This window comes from Calonectris borealis, chromosome Z (genome assembly GCF_964195595.1).
Source record: "Calonectris borealis chromosome Z, bCalBor7.hap1.2, whole genome shotgun sequence".
NCBI classification, from domain to species: Eukaryota; Metazoa; Chordata; class Aves; order Procellariiformes; family Procellariidae; genus Calonectris; species Calonectris borealis.
In genome coordinates this window covers 23350860-23369342 of record NC_134352.1, presented here as the reverse complement: position 1 = coordinate 23369342, position 18483 = coordinate 23350860, and the positions used below count along the sequence as shown (strand labels likewise).

The following is an 18483-nucleotide window of genomic DNA, read 5'->3' as shown; positions in this document are numbered from 1 at the left end:
TTCTCATAGAAGAATGAAAACTGTACACTATGAAACTGGAGACAGAAATAGTTCTAGCAACATGGGCAACTGAAACCAGAGTTAAAGCGGATTTTAATACTGGAAACTTCAGTGCGGATTACAGTTTCAGTCGGTATGAATGAAATAATCATTTAAGGCACTATACAGTTTCTCCTGGTAAGTTTTTCTTAACATGAAAGGTAAATTTAAGAAAAGACATTAACGGGAGGTATCCATGTCAGTGTGCTACAGAGGTCACACGTTGCACCATCAGCATCGGGGCCGAACAGCTCACCCCCTTGAGCCAGGCGGTGAGGGTGGGATGCAGTTTGAAAGACTGCCCTCTCTTGCCTTCCCTCCCGGTGCCTCACAGCTCCTCTCCGGCACCCTTCAACTCCCCCGGCCCGGCCCTGCCGGCCAGGCACGCTGATGCTGGCGCTGCTTTGGGTGGTTGCTTGGATGGCAGATTAGGCTGGACACAAACACAATACGAAACAGTGCGTCTATACCCCAAAAACATGCCATTGAAAGAAAATAGAAATTAAAAGAAATCAGCATTTTCATTAGTTTGAGAAAATTAATTTCAGAAGCTCACAAGTTCACCATGTCAAAACCTGCTGCCGGCAGGAACAGCACTGCCTGGCAGCACGGCTCCGTGATGGAAATCCTGACATCAGGATGCAATAAATCACTGACTGCTGCGTGCCAGTGGTAATTTGACATGGAGGCATCAGTAGCTGGTCTCATCTGGAAAAATACCACATTATATGATCAAACAAGTGTGCACGCATTTCACAAAAATGCCGGCACCTATCACACAAAATCCGAATGTCATGCTGCCCAGAAGAGGGGAATCACTGTCCTCATTACAGAACTAATGTTCAATGAGCCACAAAACCATTCAGGACTCCATCCAAGGCGATGGAGAGAGTTCCTGACAAGCCCTATTGCAAAGCCATTCCTGTGTTATTTGTACCCTGAAATTCAAATCACCACATGAAGGGAGTTTGACCACAAAGACCAATCTGCTAATGTGAGAACACGCCACGTGAAAGTCTCTGTTCCTCAGCAGCTGAGAACCATCACCATGCTGGAGATATTCCTCCTGCTTTTTAACATGATACAGCAGCCTGAATTTTCCCGTGAAAGAGGGCAAGGGTTACATACGATCGTGATCTGTGCCTGGATCGCCGGTAGTTTGGATCTGCCTGGTTTTTCTCTTTTTGTCGCCGCAGTACGGCTTCCCACTGAGGAGCCGAGTCAACCATGTCATTCTCTTGCCGTAATCTGCAAAAGAAGTACCGGGAGTTTAGTCTGAGGTCTCTGACACAGGATGCTCTGAGAAGCAATGGGTATTTTTTCCCCCACAAACATCCAGCTCCTGCAATGCAAAACTTTAACTTTTTATCTTGCTAAATTTTAAGTAATGTTGCCAAACTACATTAAAATGTAAGAATCTGTATCAAAGAAAACTCACTGATTTGCTATTTAGAAACAGCATAAGCCAAAAATGAGATGACCCTTTAAAAACCAGACTACAACTTGAATTCCATTTGTCTTCCCAGCCCAAGCCAAACAGCTAGAATTTCTTCCTGCTTAAGTATTCAAGTCCACCTCACTAAGCCCAACATCATGATACAAGGCTCCACTACTACAACTTCTCCAAATACTTTGTTGCAGCACGCACTTCCAGGGTGCATGCAGATCCAGGGAAGTCCCCCAGGGATGCCCTTGGTGAGTTCCTGCTGAGAGGAAGTGATCCTTTCAGCCTGACCTGCAACAAAGCCCAGGGTGCATGCAGATCACCCCAGACACATATAATCCCACCATTGTCACCCCTTCTGGATGGTCCCCTGTGGCTTCGGCCCCTGTCTCTGCTTGTGTGCTTCTAAACGACATCATATGCCTTTTATTTCACCTTCTTTTTTTTTTTTTTTTTTAATCCATGAACCCATTACTGGAATGTGGTACAGATTAAACCAAATGTCAAAATCCTGTAAATTCACCATGTTTGTTAGCACGCTGAAGTAACTCTATGATGACACAACCAGCCAGGGCAACCAGCGTGCCAGTGTTTGGCCATTCAAAGCTCTGCAGATACTTCACAGTTTTGGGGTTGCAGATATGAGTGGTGTGACAAAATGCTAAGGTGGAACAAATGGATATGCTTCGTCACAGCAGTGAGTTGAAAATTCAGCAGGGATTTAGGAAGAACCCTGGAAAATATCACTCCAAGAGTGGTTCTCCGATAGGACAGTACAACTGGCATACTGAAGAAACCAGAGGAGCTTGAAAAAAAAACGGGAAGACTGACAGGTAAAACAAACAAACAAGCCAACAGAGATAAAGGGATTACACTGGAGACATGACTGATAGGAAATGCAAAGCACGCTGTTGTTGTTGCTCTTCACTACAGATGTACCTTTCTCCTTGAGTTTTGAATTATATCAGACTAAACTGGCTATGCAGGCTGCTGCTTTTCCTTTAATCAGATCCTCTCTCACATGCACAATGAATTTTGAGCTGGATCCCCAACTACTGTAAACAGCCACAGCTCTACCAAATGGCACTAAGCATCTGCACAAGACCACAACATCATGTTTTGATTTCTAAGCAAGTCTTTTTAAACCTGTAATCTGGTGACAGGGATTAACATAAACTTCTATCTAAGGATTTCATAGAAGAACTCACACAGCAACAAGTAATGAATTGTGATTTTCATCCTGAATAATCCACTTTGTGGAGACAGCAATCATCCCACATGTTATAAACACTATCAACTGCCTCGCACACACGGCAGTCACTTGCACAAAGAGAAGACACGCTGCTGCCAGACCAGCGCTGCTGCCGTGTGTGGTGGGTCTGCCCGCTTGCCAGTACCTAGCTCCATCTCTCCCAAACAACAACTCCTAACAGGCCAAGTGCTGTGCTCTGAAGGAGGTATTCAGATGCTTGCCGTAAAATAACCGAGAGCTGCTCGTTCTTCTCAAGAAACCCACACAGTGCAGCCAAGCACGAGGTCCGTACTCCAGCACAGAGCATGAGATCCTGGACCTCTGTGTTTGAAGCCACACTTCCACACTGACCACAAATGACCCCTCATTAAGGGAGCAAGAACATAATTTCTGCTCTGGTCTATTCTACTAATCTAGAAGATTAGCATCTACTGCTGTGTGGCAAGCACAGTCCTTAGCAATGCATTCATTTATCTCCAAGTACTTCATATTTCTACTCTGCCTCCTTTCTTCTACTTGTTGTAACATAAAACAGTGTTCATCATTGTTATTTATCTCTTTAATTTGAGAAAAATACCAAAAATCTAAATATATAAAGTAGCATGGCAGCTATTAAAATAAGCAGTGTCAGCACACTCAAAGTACGACAGTACCACAGCAGAACTTTACCAGATGGAGATATGAAGCAATAAAGCATTAATTTTGCAGCTACTGTGCTCACATTCAACAACGTAAAGGATGACCAAGGTAACACAATCTCTACACAAAATACATTATTTAGATGCAATGATCAACTCATAACAATTCTGGGGCAAAATCTTTAGCTCTTCAGCGACAGACATGACAAAAAAAAGAAAAAAAAAGTGGAAAGAAATTTAACTCAAAACCCAAATTTCTATTTAAAAATACTTCAGACAAAAAAGTGTTGCCCTTGTACTCCAAGACCATTACAGCTTTCCTTTAATTCTTTTCACTTTTTGCTCCCACAAGGGAACAAGTTGATTTACGTCTTATAGGAAAAAAACCCTTCTTACTGGCATGTGAAATAAATCCAGCTGAGATTAATATCTATCACAGTGACAAATGAGGCACTGTTTGCAGGAAGACTTGATGGTAAAATGGAAAGTCATAGGACTATCATCACTCATCTATTGACTTAGAGATGTTTTTTCCCCATTTCAGGCGATATAATAGCAAGCCATGTTTATGTAATGATAAATTCTCTTAAGCAACTCTGAAGACTTGATTCTTGAAACCTCGTTCAAAATATCTGAGCGTAAAGTTACCGTTTAAGTACAATGTACAACAACGAGGGGCTCGTTGGGGCGGTGAAGGTCAAAAGCAGCCTCGGCTGCAGTGACCATGAGATGGTGGAATTCAGGAACCTGAGAGGAGGGCAAAAAACACGATCAAAACCCTGGACTTCAGGAGAGCGGGCTCTGGCCTCTTCAAAAATCTCCTTGGAAAAGTCCAATGGCATATGGCCCCGGAGGAAAAAGGGACCCAAGAAAGGCGGTTAATATTCAAGGATCACCTCCTCCAAGCTCAAGACAAGTCCATCCCAGTGAGTAGTAAGTCAGGCAAAAATGCCAGGAGGCCTGCATGGATGAACAAGGAGCTCCTGGCAACTCAAACACAGAAAGGAAGCATGCAGAAGGTAGAAGCAGGGACAGGTAACTTGGGAGAAATATAGAGACATTACTCAAGAATGTAGGGATGAGGTTAAGAAAACCAAAGCCCAAATGGAATTGAATCTGGCCAGAGATGTCCAAGACAACAAGAAGGGCTTCTGTAAGTAGAAAGATGACAAAAGGAAGGATAGGGCCCCTGCTGAATGAGGCAGGGGATCTGGTGCCATAGGACATGGAAAAGGCTGAGGTACTGAATGCCTTCTTCACCTCAGTCTTTACTAGCAAGACCAGCCTTCAGGAATCCCAGGTCCCAGAGACCAGGGGGAAAGGCTGGAGCAAGGAAGACATAACCTTGGTGGAAGAGGATCAGGTCAGGGAAGACTTAAGCAAACTGGGCATACACAAGTCCAGACGCCCCACGGGTGCAGAGGGAGCTGGTTGATATCATTGCAAGCCTTCTCTCAATGATCTTTTAATGACCATGGAGATTGGCAGAAGTGCCCAAAGACTAGAAGAAAGGAAATGTCTTCAAGAAGGGCAAGAAGGAGCACCCAGGGATCTACAGGCTGTTCAGTCTCATCTCGATCTCCAGAAAGGTGATGGAGCTGCTAATCCTGGAAACCATTTCCAGGCACATGAAGGACAAGAAAGTAGCCAGGAGTAGTCAGCACAGATTCGCCAAGGGGAAGTCATGCTTTACCAACTTGAGAAACTTCTACAACAAAATGACTGGCTTGGTAGATGAGGGGAGATCACTGGATATTGTCTACCTGCGCTTCAGAAAGGCTCTCGATGCTGTCTCCCCACAAGATCCTCACAGAGGAGCTGTTGAAGTATGGGCTGGCTGAGCAAACAGTGAGGTGCACTGAAAACTGGCTGCACAGCCAGACCCAGACAGTTGTTATCAGTGGAACAAAGTCTAGGTGGAGACCAGTAAGTAGTGGTGTGCCCCAGAGGTCAATACTGGATCCAATCCATTGATGACCTGGATGATGGGGCAGAGTGCACCCTCAGCAAGTTTGCTGATGACACCAAACTGGGAGGAGTGGCTGATACACCAGACAGTTGTGCTGCCATCCAGAGAGATCACAACAGGCTGACAGGAACCTCATGCAATTTGTAGTGGTTTAACCCCAGTCGGCAACTAAGTACCACACAGCCGCATGCTCACCTTCCCCAACCTCTCTCATGGGGGAGAGAATCAGAAGAGCAAAAGTAAGAAAATCCATGGGTTGAGATAAGGACAGTTTAATACTTGAAATAAAATAAAATAAAATAATAATAATAATTTTAAAAAATTGTAATGAAAAGTACAACAACGAGAGAGAGAGAGAGAGAGAGAGAGAGAGAGGAACAAAACCGAGGGGGAAAAAAAACAAGTGATGCAACTGCTCACCACCCGCCAATCGATGCCCAGCCAGTCCCCGAGCAGCAACCGCTGACCCGAGCCAAATCCCCCCCAGTTTATATACTGAGCATGACATCATATGGTACGGAAAATCCCTTTGGCCAGTTTGGGTCAGCTGTCCTGGCTGTGCCCCCTCCCAGCTTCTGGTGCACCTGGCAGAGCACGGGAAGCTGAAAAGTCCTTGACTACTGTAAGCACTACTTAGCAACAACTAAAACACCAGTGTGTTGTCAACATTATTCCCATCCTAAATCCAAAACACAGCACTATACCAGCTACTAGGAAGAAAATTAACTCTGTCCCAGCCGAAACCAGGACACAGTTCAACAAGGAGAAGTGCAAAGTCCTGACCTGGGGAGGAAAAACCCCAGGCACCAGTACATGCTGTGGGCCGCCCAGCTGGAAAGAAGCTTTGCGGAAAAGGACCTGGGCATTCCAGTGGACACCAAGTTGAACATGAGCCAACAACATGTTCTTGCAGCAAAGAAGCTGAATGGCATACTAAGCTGCATTAGGCAAATTATTGCCAGCAGGTTGAGGGAGGTGATCCTTCCCCTCTTCTTAGCACTGGTGAGGCCACACCTGGAGTACTGTGTCCAGTTCTGGGCTTCTCAGTACAAGACAGACATGAGCATACTGGATAGAGTACAGCAAAAGGCCACCAAGATGATGAAGGGACTGGAGCAGCTCTCACATGAGGAAAGGCTGAGAGAACTGGGACTGTTCAGTCTGGAGAAAAGAAGGCTCAGGAGGATCTTATCAATGTATATAAATACCTGCAGGGAGGGTGCAAAGAGGACGGAGCCAGGCTCTCTTCAGTGGTGCCCAGTGACAGGACCAGAGGCCACGGGCACAGACTGAAACACAGAAGGTTCCCTCTGAACATCAGGAAACACTCTTTCACTGTGAGGGTGACCAAGCACAGGTTGCCCAAGGAGGTGGTGGAGTCTCCATCCTTGGAGATACTCAAGAGCCATCTGCGAACGGTCCTGGGCACCTGGCTCTAGGTGGCCTTGCTTGAGCAGGGGGCTGGACCAGATGATCTCCAGAGGATCCTGCCAAACTCAACCATTCTGTCGTTCTGTGATTCTAATCAGATGGATCTTCTAAGTACAGTGAAGTAGAAGATTACTCCAGTACACGTTGTCTACTAGTTTAATATATTTTTATCTACACAATAAATTTTGACCACAGCAAATATGTTTCTTCTATGACTGAAATATGCTCATCATACGTTCTTCCTTAATTTTGTTTGAACATCTGCTTAGGATAAAACATTCATATGATGGAGTGAAACCTCAAAGACTGACTGAGATCAAGGGAAGAGTTTCTCCCTAACCTTTTTCCAGTGTTTTACTTTCAGAAGTTCTCATCTGCATTTCTGTTTTTCTCTAATAATTTGTTTTCATCTGATAAAGTGATCTATTCTCATGTGAACAATAAATTCTACTCTTCTATGATCAGAAGCAGATTCTTTTGGGAAACATGAGTATTCAGTCATTTTATTCCAATAAAACAATACAACTTTGTGTCTGCTTGTGCCAGGGACTTGATTATCGTACTGGGAAATAAATCTATGCAGCAGGTAAAACTTGAGTAACAGCGGTTGCAAGCCTCATTATATTGCCCCATTTAACCCTGTTAGGGCTGGCTCACCCCTGCTAATGGGAAAGCTACTGAGTGCCTGTGCCCCTTCAGCTTTCTATATTCCTGCTGTGGTTGCTAACAAAATGCAGAAATTCATTATGACTGGTGGTTTTCCTGCACCTGATGACAAGGAACAAGTCTCAGACCTCCAACTCATTTAGTACTTGTTTATTTTAAAAATGATAATGACTTTTGATCTGGTCTGACCACCTAAGAGCAAGAGATGCTGCGACATTAACATTTTTTATGTATCTTACATTTCTAAAAATGTGAAAAACATAAAAACAATCCACACAATTTTTTTTTCCTTTTTAATTTTAAGCACTTTTCCATGAGGTGAACTAGGGTTGGTAAAGGCCCAGAAAATGTATTCTTCAGAACATGATAAGCAGTACTTAATCCTTCTTACAATTCAATCTTTAAATTGCAAGAAGCTCTTAAAAACATTCTTGTGGTCAGTCTCTAATTTCCTTCACTTGCTTGTGGAGCTCCCTGAACAAGAAGTTTCACAGGAGAAAAACCTGGCAAGATTGTTCTAAGAGAAAGGGATACAAAATACCATTTACCTACTGATCACTGAAACTATACTCGCAGCATTTCATTCAAACTTCAGAGCTCACCTGGAAAACAAGTCTTCCATGAACACTAGGTTATTGTTAGCCAAGTACCTCACAAGACTGTGCTCTGATTTAAATAAACTCCAAAGAAATCTCATGGTTCAGCTATGCTTATACCAGTCCACTTGAATGTCACAATGATTTTTTAGCATCTCTTTAACTACTGCAAGTCATGCTTAAAGTATTACTATACTGCATACTTCTGCAGCACTATCTAGCATATAATTATTTCTAAGAGCTTCCAAATATCTGAAAATCATTTACCACTCATAGTACTGCATGTGAGAGAACAGGAAACTATGGCACCTTGTGCAGACAGCTTCTTAGAAAATTTGCCTTAAACAATTCCTCTTTTGTCCAGTGAATGTTCTCATGCTCTGTTTATGCAATATGAAGAAATTCTATGGGCTTTTTAAAAATAAATAACTCTCAAATGCTGTTATCTCAAGTGCAAGATAAAAGTTACAGTTCTAAAGGAATTTTTTTACTACAATAAATCAGTCGTTATGCTAACTTTTTCATATTAGCAACACGAAAAATAGAATATAAAACCCAAAACTTGCTAGCATCACTTAATATCAACTACTGTTGTCCTATTAAAAGGTGATGCTGCACACATTTTGGGTTTAAGCCTGCACTTTACCTTTTGGAAAATAAAAATATTTATACAATTAAATGCATGCATTTAAAAACAACACCGAGTTTCAGATCCATTAAAATATTTTGACTGTTCTCCTCAAAAGCTTATTTTCTGCTAAAATTCTGCACTTGAAATTTTTGAGGTATTGAAGTACATGCTGTGAGTATCTTGTCATCACCATTATCCACTTTATTCGCATCAATATTGCAAGTCTTTTGTAAATGTGCCCCATGCTTGATTTTGCAGTTTATTAATGAGTTCTTCTCAAGCAACAGGAGGGTATGCATTCATTGCATATACCTGTCATGTATATGTATTTTGGCAATTATCTCTCTTCTTATTCAAAAAGGACCTTAAGCTGCCTCAGGAGGACTATATACATATAAAACATGTTAGATTCCTTCTTACTAGATTTATGTCAGAAAAGCCCATCTTCATTTGTTTGTGTTTCATGTCTCTCTGTCTAAAATATATAAAGGTCACCTGTTTCTCTTCTTCCGATGCTCTCTGTTGGAATTTTCTGATTCACTGCCGCTGCTGGTGTTACAGCGAGACCGTGATCTGGAGAGGAGAAAAGCAACATCTCAAGGTGAATTTATCTACTAACATCTGAAGTACTTATGTTCTAAACAAGGAATAAACAACACTGCAAAGACATTACTAGAAAAATTAGAATTAAAAGACTCTAGAGGGCTTGTCTACACCTGAAAGTCATATTATCTTTTTCTTATTAATTGATTGGGAATAACGGCTTTGAAGGTAGTGCACTCAGAGTGCAGTGTCAGGTGAGTGCTATTTTCCTTTTGAATCATTGCACTGCATTTTTGTTTGTTTGTTTTATTTTATTTTTATCTCTCAGCATTCTTTGTGTATACGCCACAGTGAAATGATTCTTCGAGGTGTGAAATGTTTTGTCTTTAAACTGCATGCATTCTGGCTCTTTTCTTCTTGCATATTATGGGACACCCAACACCACACTAATTCTGGTTTTGCAGGCAAAACAAAATGCTCACCAGATCTGCCTTCTTCTATTCACCTCAACTTCCACCTGGCTCCTAGTAAGTTCCTATCATTTTTCAAGTGTCAGGCAGTATGGAGGAAACACCACTAACACTGGCAAGTGTGTGTGTATCAGCACAACTTTGGGATGACCCAATGCACAGCTACAAAGATGGTGCATCATGTGAGGAAAAAAGAAATAAAGCAGTTACCTCTGTATCACCTCTGACTGTGAAGCTTCAAATGGTAAGGTGACATTTATGGCTCTGATTATTTATTACTGAAAAAGACTGGTGGAACAGGCTGATGCTGAACTTCAAGAAGAAAATGGGTATATGCCTACCTATAGGCAAACTCCTCTCAGTAGAGAGAAGTGCTTGGCCACTACTATCTGAGACCCTTAAATCCTTGATTGCCACCAATCAACATTTTGGAGCAGACAGACCAGCTGTCAGGGCTCTGGTCCTAGAAACCAGAACTCTGTTAGTGCTGGGCTAGGTCCTAAAAAATGGCACTCTCATCAAAACCTGGTCTGGACCATTCTTTAGTGTGGTGATGACCTCTGAATGCCTTCAAAGAAAGACACGTTTCTCTGCAGCACTGACGGCCCAATTGATTAATGGACCAATATTAACATGAGCCGGCCTAGAAGGATTTAGGATATCAGGAGTTAGAATCGGTGATGATTTTGCTGCACTGGAAAACAGAAATTTTCTTCTGAGGTCTCTGGGCATGAAATAGGAGATATAAGGGGATGACTCCTGATGCTGCTGGCAGAGACGCATACTTTCCTGTGCCTCCTGGCTTTTCTTTTGCTCTTTGATGAGACACTTTTGCAAGAGAACAGATTCGTTAAACTACACCTTAAATAAGCTGAGTGAAGGCAGTTCACTAGGTGTAGGTAACAGGTAAGGGGAAGCATTGCATGACAAGGTTGGAGGCTACTGACAAGCACCTGCTCACTGCATGTTCTGACAGTTTAGGGGGAAGAGCCCAAACAAGATAACAGCAGATGAGAGAGACTTTCTAGGGAACAGAATAGCTGCAGCATGGACCTCCCTGAGTGTCCTACCTGGTCAGGGACACATCACTCTACCCTTTGTCTCTGAAACTAGGACACTGTTGTAGATGTCTTTCTGACACAGCTGAGAGTCTCATGAATTTGCCCATAACACCAGTGAATTATAGTTGGTTTTATCAAATTGCTGTGTCATTGCTCAGAGTCTATGGAGTCTGGTCTCCCCCCTCTCCCAAACTAGGAAATCATTAACTCAAATAGCTCCCATGCAAACGGAAATGTTTTAGAATAATAGGACAAGCAAAGCCTAGGAAAATCAGTTCAACCCAGTTTGTCTGTAGGGAATAGGTTTGGAAAAGTGGAATTTCCCCAGAGGAGAAGCTGAAATCTCTCCCCATCCCCAAATTTCATGGCTTATAATTTAAAGCCATTGAAAGGCTCAGGATAGCCAGTTTCCCAGGTAAAAATATTTCTGGGTGAAGCTGAAAGCTGGGTAAGAAAGATGTATGTTACTACAAAAAAAGGTAACCCCAAAGGAAGAAGGAAGATTAAAAGATGGTGTCCAAAAGATACTGGCTCAAGCACATTCAGAAAGTTCAGAGCAATAAATGCCCCAGAACTGCAGCAGACCTTACATGCCCAAAAGTATACCTTTTTTCCCCCAAATCTTATCAGATGTTTAATAAATATTCCACTAATCTTGAATCTCAACATTACTAGGTCATCCAAGCAACATTGTTCTTTCACACTTCCAGGTCATCAGAGCGACTCTGCACCTTAAGTATTTTCTTAGTCTGACTTAAGCAATTTATGTCATAAGGTACCAAGGCAGCAAAAATCACACCATGGCAGGAGAAATGCAAGATAAAACATTCTATTTGCTCAAATTCAAGATAAGCCTTTCTCTAGCTTCTCAGGAATAGAAACCTGATCCACCTTTTGGATACTAGACATCAAATTACCTTGTGTTCCCTGTCAGGAAAGCACTTGCGGGGAGACAGCAGGGCTGCTGAGCTGTCAGCTGAGTGGCAGCTGCTCATGCTGGCTGTCAGAATATTATCTTGCACTGAATATTAAACATCAGCTTTTACTGAACTGAATAAAATACCAAAAATGGAAACAAAAGTGGTTTCCTAAGTCAGGTGCAAGAACAATGCGATCATCCTCATCTCCGACAACTACAAAGCACCTTTCATCCTTTTCTCATGTTTTCTTGGTCATGCAATATATTTGATATTTCACAGGTGGTATACCTATACGGTCTGACACAAGGAGCAAGAAAGAAGGCACAGTCAGTTTGGCAAGAGAGACAGAACAAATACAGCCCAGGAGAGGGTGTGGAGGTTATGGCGGGTTGCAGGATTTGATATTTCAGAGAAACAGTTGACAGAGAAGGCTCATATTCTGTGCAGTCCTTTTCTGATTAAAATGAGAGAAATGTAGCAAAATTGTGAGAAGTGGAGTAGGTCTATTCCAACATACAATAACAAACCTGTACATTTGTAATGTAATACAGCAGGCACAGCCTTCGGGCACTGTCCCCGCTTCTGAGTGCTGGTGTTTTCCACCTGAGATGCCTAACTAAATCCTCTGAGTTTTATGTGCTGGACATCCACCGTGGGACTATCACTGGGAGCTTGTAACGGCAACTTCCTTCAGAAAAATAATTCGTTATCTCATAATAGGTGCAAAATACGTGAGCACTTTCCCTGACTTCCTGTGATTGTCCCTGACAATCTCTGCCAGAGCTCCTTCCCCGCGCTGCAGCAGTGAACCAGATCCTGGGAGTGCCTCCTCTCCTTCGCAAGCTTCGAGTGACTCTGACATCGAAACGCACTGCACTGTCTCCTTTTGCCAGCAGCCAGGGCAGGAGCACAGGAGTGAGGAGAAGCACAGCACAGAGTCATGGCAGGCAGATGTGGCACTAGAGAACTCCAGACGCAAAAATCTGTCAAAAGCTGAAGTTGTTGAAGGGCACACCCGAATTCACACCAGCACGTTTTTTGGAAATGTGACAACTAGTCAAGACTGCACAGGATAAAAAAAGAAGCTTAAGAAAAAATCCAGCAAAAAATGTGCAAGACAGTGAGAAGACCGTAAGAAGTTGCATATGCCTCTGCACCTACCTTTTGCAGAACAATTCACCTCAAATGATAGTACATGTGCTTTCAAAACAGGTTAATTAAAAGTGGATTGGGAGGCTGGAGAACTCGCAACAATATCTGCAGATGCAAAATCCAAAAGCTAAAACTTCTGGAACTGACTTTCAAGTTGCAGACAAGCCTTCCACAAACTGCTTCTAGCATGGTGTAGAAACAATGTGCAAGGCAGCTTGTAGGAATCTGTGCTGTGATGAGGTTATGCTACAGAGCGTTTTAGCAAAAGTAAGATAGGAAAGAAAAAATTAAATGGGCAGAACACAACAAGCCTTTTAAACAATTAAGATGGGGGAGAAGGAAGGAAGGGAGGGGATGCAGGGAACTAAAATATGATCAGTACCTTCACTATCATTTCATGGCTGCTTTAGATTATATATTTACCTTCTCCTTTGCTTTAAATCTGAGTCTTCACCACTGTTTTGATTTCTCCTGTGACATTAAGGAAGTTTTAATGAAGTATCATTGAGTCACTTAACACAAATACACAAAAACTCCCATCTTTAAAAAAAAAATTTACAGAGGTTTTTTTCAATATGATTTAAGGCAGAGAAAAAAGGGCACGTGCTTGTTTTAAACTTTTCAGGACACCTCTACAGTAAGTTGCAAAGGCATGATCCCATTCAAGCTCTCATTGCAAACTCCTGACTTGCAAAGTTAAGCATGGTATGCTAGCCGTTAGAGTTTTCTACTCTTTCCAGCATAGCAAAGCCTGATGTTTTCCTCTTAATTCCAGTAAAGAGTACATAAACAACACGGCTATTGTTATTAAACAGTTGGAAAAGGAAAGTACATGAATAAAACCAAGATTCAGGAAGACATAATTAGATTAGAATCTACCTACTATTGTCAGTCTTCACAGTCTCACATATGAGATAAGACTTTTAAAAACATTTTGTTGGTGTGGTGGCCCAAGAGAAAACTTGCTATTGGCATGCCCACCTGTCCACCGAGTAAATCAGCCAAATGCAAATCCCAGATGATAAACACTTTGCATCTCAAAAAATTCTCTACTGCATAGTGCACAAACACTCTTCTTTTCTTGGTACAAGACAGTTTTGCACTGCACATCTCCATTGCTTTGCTCTTTAGAGAGTCCAACAAGTCCTTCTGACAACTAAGCTAGCAATGACTCAAAAACCCATTCAGGAAACACATTGCTATTAACACTTACAAGGGCTCTATCCAACAGGGTAAATCAACATAACTCTATTGACATAGAGAGAGCTACGTTGATTTACTTTAACTCAGGCACAAGGTCACTAAGCATACACCATGGGCAAGTTTCTTCACTCCTGTTCCAGACAGCTAATAGCAGATAAAAGGTCTAGAGCAGCTCAGAAACCTGACAAACATAAAAGCTCCACATCTAACTACATTTCCTCATAGACATAGCTGCATCTTCAGAGATTCCTTTGCAAACCCTGGCTTTGAAAGCCTAAGAGGTAGTCACTTCAGAGATGTCAGGAGATGTAACTCCAAAGTGCTGGCTCGTAAGGCAGTCTTAGAAGACTGCAATGAATATGGTACAGTAGCTATGCTTGCCCATACTTCACAGCAGATCACAGCACCAGGGTACCTGAGCGATGAAAGCAGCTTCTCAGCAGGACAAATCATGCCAGGTAACATGTAGTGTCTCAAAACTGTACCACTTCAGAACTGTCCCTGTAATTTGCATTTTGGACATACTCCAGGACACACTGCACAGAATCTCCATCCATTTAATTTTACTTCTCTAAGTTACTCAATTCAGCATGTACACTTTAAAAATACATTAAGTATCTCATAGTTGTATTTTTGCTGGCATCCTCTCTAACGTAAAGTAATTCACACGTGGGATTGTTGAAGACAGCTTTATGGCCCATTTGTTTAATCTTTGTTGCTCTTAAGCAAAGCAACGTATTGAAACAAAATACTGCTCTGTATTAGAAGCTCACTGTCAAGCAAGCAACATCCACCAATCTTTTCCTTCACAAGTGAAAAACAGCTGCAGCAACTGAAAGGATCTTGCACATGCCAATAATGCAACTTCTCATATTTTTAATATCATTTTCCTAGTACCCAGAACAGCACACAAGCAAAAAGTCTGTCCAAAGTTTCCTTTCCAAAAGCAGATCTGGTATTCTTGCTCAGGTTTTTTTTGGACTAACAGCTGGCCCCCAGAGTACGCCTTTTCCCAGGCCCCAGCTGTGTCTCCAAGAGCCTCTACTGAACACAGAGCATGCAGGACCTCAAGCTTGCTACTGTGAGAAGCTAACAGTAATTAATCCTGGGGCTCTTACCTCCTCCGGACTGGCTGCCCAGACTCATTCTCACTGCCACCTGATGGGTTCCGTCGCCGAGAGTAAGGAAACTTCGGTGATTTATTGCGGTCGCTGGGAGAATTATACAGCCCACTAGGGTTAGAAAGGAAGAGCAAACACTCAGCTTTAAAACTTCCAGGAGGGTTAGGCCAGCTAACTGAGATTCAGCCTACAAAAATGAGAAGGCTCACACACACACTTACAGTCACATTCAGCTATATGTGTGTGTGTGTGTGTGCATGCTGCGTAAATACAGACGGTACTGCTTTCCAGCAATAAATATTTTACACTGAACTTGAAAATGTAGGAGAGAGACCTCTTAGCATTGCCAAGCCAACAAGCTTACAAAATGTAGAACCAAGAACATATTCTTTTAGCATAATAAAATTTCTGTGCTTTAGTGTGAGTTATCCAACCCAGAGCTAGGCATTCAAATGCACCTCTATTCTTTGTTTTGCATGGCTATAAGTATGGAAACAGTGTTCCTGTCACGACATGCATCTTCAGACAGAGCTAATGCTTGGGACAGTGAAACAATTTTAGCTCCAGCTCTCTGCTGTTCATCCAAACAACCCTCTGCCAATGGTCTGGAGGTGTTTCAAACTTCAGGTTATGTACTTAAGCCTGGGTGGGACCCAATGGATTGGGTTGTTACCGAATTAGATGTAGACTATCACAGGTTTTCCTGTGATACCTTCCTACAGAAGTGTAAGGAGCTCTTCCAACAGTGTAACAGAGACTATGATGGAGTACGTATCACTCTAAGGTGGTCTACTGATGTTCCACGCCTTTTTGGAAGCAGGATGCTAAACTAAAACCAGACGTCTTTATCTAACATTACTTAGCCCTCTTCACAACAACTATGTGGTAAACATGATATTCTCACCAAATCCCAGTTAGGGTATTTCTTTCTGCTTTCCTAAAACCCTCTGGCCTTCAAATTGGATACATTCTTCTTCCCCTGCTTCTGCAGACTGCTGATTACAGCACTGCTCTGCATGGTTGAAAAGTTGCCACAGTTCATCTCAAAATTATTATTAGAAGCTATGAAAGCCTCTGTGCAGCATACAGTCTGCTTATGTGTCTAAAATTGCATAGTCCTTCAGAACAGAGGGACTTGCAAAAACTCAAATCCTACCCTTCTTTGGCTCCTGGGAGATCAAACTTCCTGCTATTCTGAGAGCAATTTTAACACTGGAGCCATAATGTGACGGGCTGACACCACTTCTTTAAAATTCACAAACATCTATTGTAGCAAGAGAGTATTTGCACACTGCCTTGTTCTTACTCTGAAAACTCTTGATGTTTGCAGAAGGAGCACACAGGAGGGTAAATCATCGTGGTGGCCCAAAAGACACACCATGTATAGATCTGAATCATCACACAAAACCAGGACCATACCGGATCACACTTAATGCGCTTTCTAGTTCAATGGCCTGTTTCCAACAGTGGCCGTAAGCAACCACCTACAGGAAGCAAGAAGTTGAATACGACAGCTCCCCAGTGCTCTCTTAGTCCCCCACTATTCCCAGTCCAGGGGCCAGCTGCTGTACCTGTCTTCAAAAGCCCTTGGGGATTTCTCTTCTGTGACTCACCCAGCTTCCCCCAGGAATCCACTAACTTCCAGCATCCCTTCTAAAGGAGGACCACAGGTCTATTCACGGTGACTCACTACTCGCTGCCTTTCTCAAATGCTTTTAAACCACCTCTAAAATCTTGATCCGAAGATCCCAAGTTCTTATGCTTGAAAAACACAATCCTGATCTCTTTCTCCTTCCTCTGTACTACTCAATGATTTTCTAGACCACATCCCCTGAAATTATCTTTTTCCCAGACTGAAGAAAGAGTCCTGCCTGGCCTATGCTCTTTGTACAGATCTCCTGCACAGCCATTTGCACCTTGGATTACCCTTGCTGCCCATCTCAAAGCCTTTACTTTTCCTGAGATAAGGACATCAGAACTGCACTCAGAATTCATGGAGCAAATACGTGATCCACAAAATTATGTAATGGCATAATGCTGTTCTCTTGCTTTCCTAATAATTGCTAGTTGTTTTTCTGACTACTACATAGCTGATGTTTTCATGAAGGTATCCATCGTAACTCCATAGTACCTCATTTTACTGAGACGTCTAGGTTTATTTTTTTGCCCCCATGTGCCTCTCTTCACACTTACTGACTCAACATCATCTACCATCTAGTGACACGTCACTCATACTTCAGGGGTCTTTCTGCCACTCTTCACAGACAACTTTCACTCTCACTATCCTAAACAATTCTGTGCCATCACCAAATTTTCAAACACCTTTTCCAGGTGTTTGACAAATATACTCAATAGCAGAGGTCTATGAACAGATCTCTGTGGAAAGCCACTAGTGACTCTCATCCACTGACCACTTCCTCCTACACCTACTTTCCTAATTTTTAACTGATTATTCATCTGTGACAGGACCTATTTTCTTATATGCAATACAGATATACTGTGACCCTGTTAATACATTAATATATTGTATCATTATTCTTCAACCTATTGCCATGGCATGGTATTTACCATTGCACAATACCTAGCACATCATGCCTCGCCTTACCTCTGTGGGCCATTTTCCTCCCACGGTGCGCTTGTTTTACTTCTTTGGGTTTCTGGACTGTTTTCATTTTTCATCTTTTTAAAGCTAAATAAAAGTACAGATACATTTTTTTAAAAAACCCATAGCGTACAGATCACATGTTCTCTCCCCCTGACCTCTTAAAAATTAATCATAAAGCCATACAGTCATTACAGGGACCCACCCCGGCATATAGCTATTCACTGCTATGTTGAAGAATCTCTCCTAGAAAGAGAAATTGGAAAGAAAAAAAAACAAGACTTGAAAATCTACAAGCTCATAATTATGGCTGCACTGACTCAGAAAAAAGGTCAATTTTACCTTTTATCTCAGAATAAATGAAAACAGATGCTTAGGCAAAAAGTCTAACAACGGGGCAAATATACAATATGCTCTGACAGTCTTCCACAATATGCAGTTAACAGATTATTGAACCAGAGGCTTCATCTGCTTTTCATTCTACATATCTCTTGATGGAACATTCTTCCATGGATTTACTTAAACACCTCTTGAACATTTTTGAATTTTTGGCATAAATAGTGCCTGGTAGCAGTGTGCTCCAGTATTTTACAATGGCACAAACGATTATTTCATTTTGTTCCACCTGGTTCAAAACTTTCATGCTGTGTTCCTCGCTAGTTCTGTACTTAGAGAAAGAAAATAAGCCCTATGAATGATGGTTCCCTAATCACAAACTCCACCCCATAATTTTTTTAATACATTT

At 42.1% G+C, this 18483-nt stretch overlaps 1 protein-coding gene and 1 long non-coding RNA gene across 3 annotated transcripts in view; one reads left to right on the top strand and one right to left on the bottom strand.

Annotated features, from left to right (window-relative positions):
- The window catches only part of LOC142075413 (uncharacterized), a 28086-nt gene extending 18733 nt beyond the window's left edge, over window positions 1-9353 (top strand). The window contains exon 4 of one of the 2 annotated variants that reach the window (XR_012670873.1): window positions 9157-9353. This is a non-coding gene — a long non-coding RNA (uncharacterized LOC142075413). Of the gene's footprint in view, window positions 1-9; window positions 7202-9156 lie in introns of those variants that run through there. The other variant, XR_012670871.1, reaches the window with a different exon arrangement.
- Window positions 1-18483, bottom strand: part of EPB41L4A (erythrocyte membrane protein band 4.1 like 4A) — a 135714-nt gene that overhangs the window by 9087 nt on the left and 108144 nt on the right. Inside the window, exons 14-18 of the mRNA XM_075136683.1 lie at window positions 17742-17825; window positions 15134-15247; window positions 13236-13283; window positions 9162-9239; window positions 1168-1287 (exon numbers count right to left, since the gene is read on the bottom strand). Coding sequence (XP_074992784.1) covers window positions 1168-1287; window positions 9162-9239; window positions 13236-13283; window positions 15134-15247; window positions 17742-17825 — 444 coding nt within the window. The remainder of the gene's footprint in view (window positions 1-1167; window positions 1288-9161; window positions 9240-13235; window positions 13284-15133; window positions 15248-17741; window positions 17826-18483) is intronic.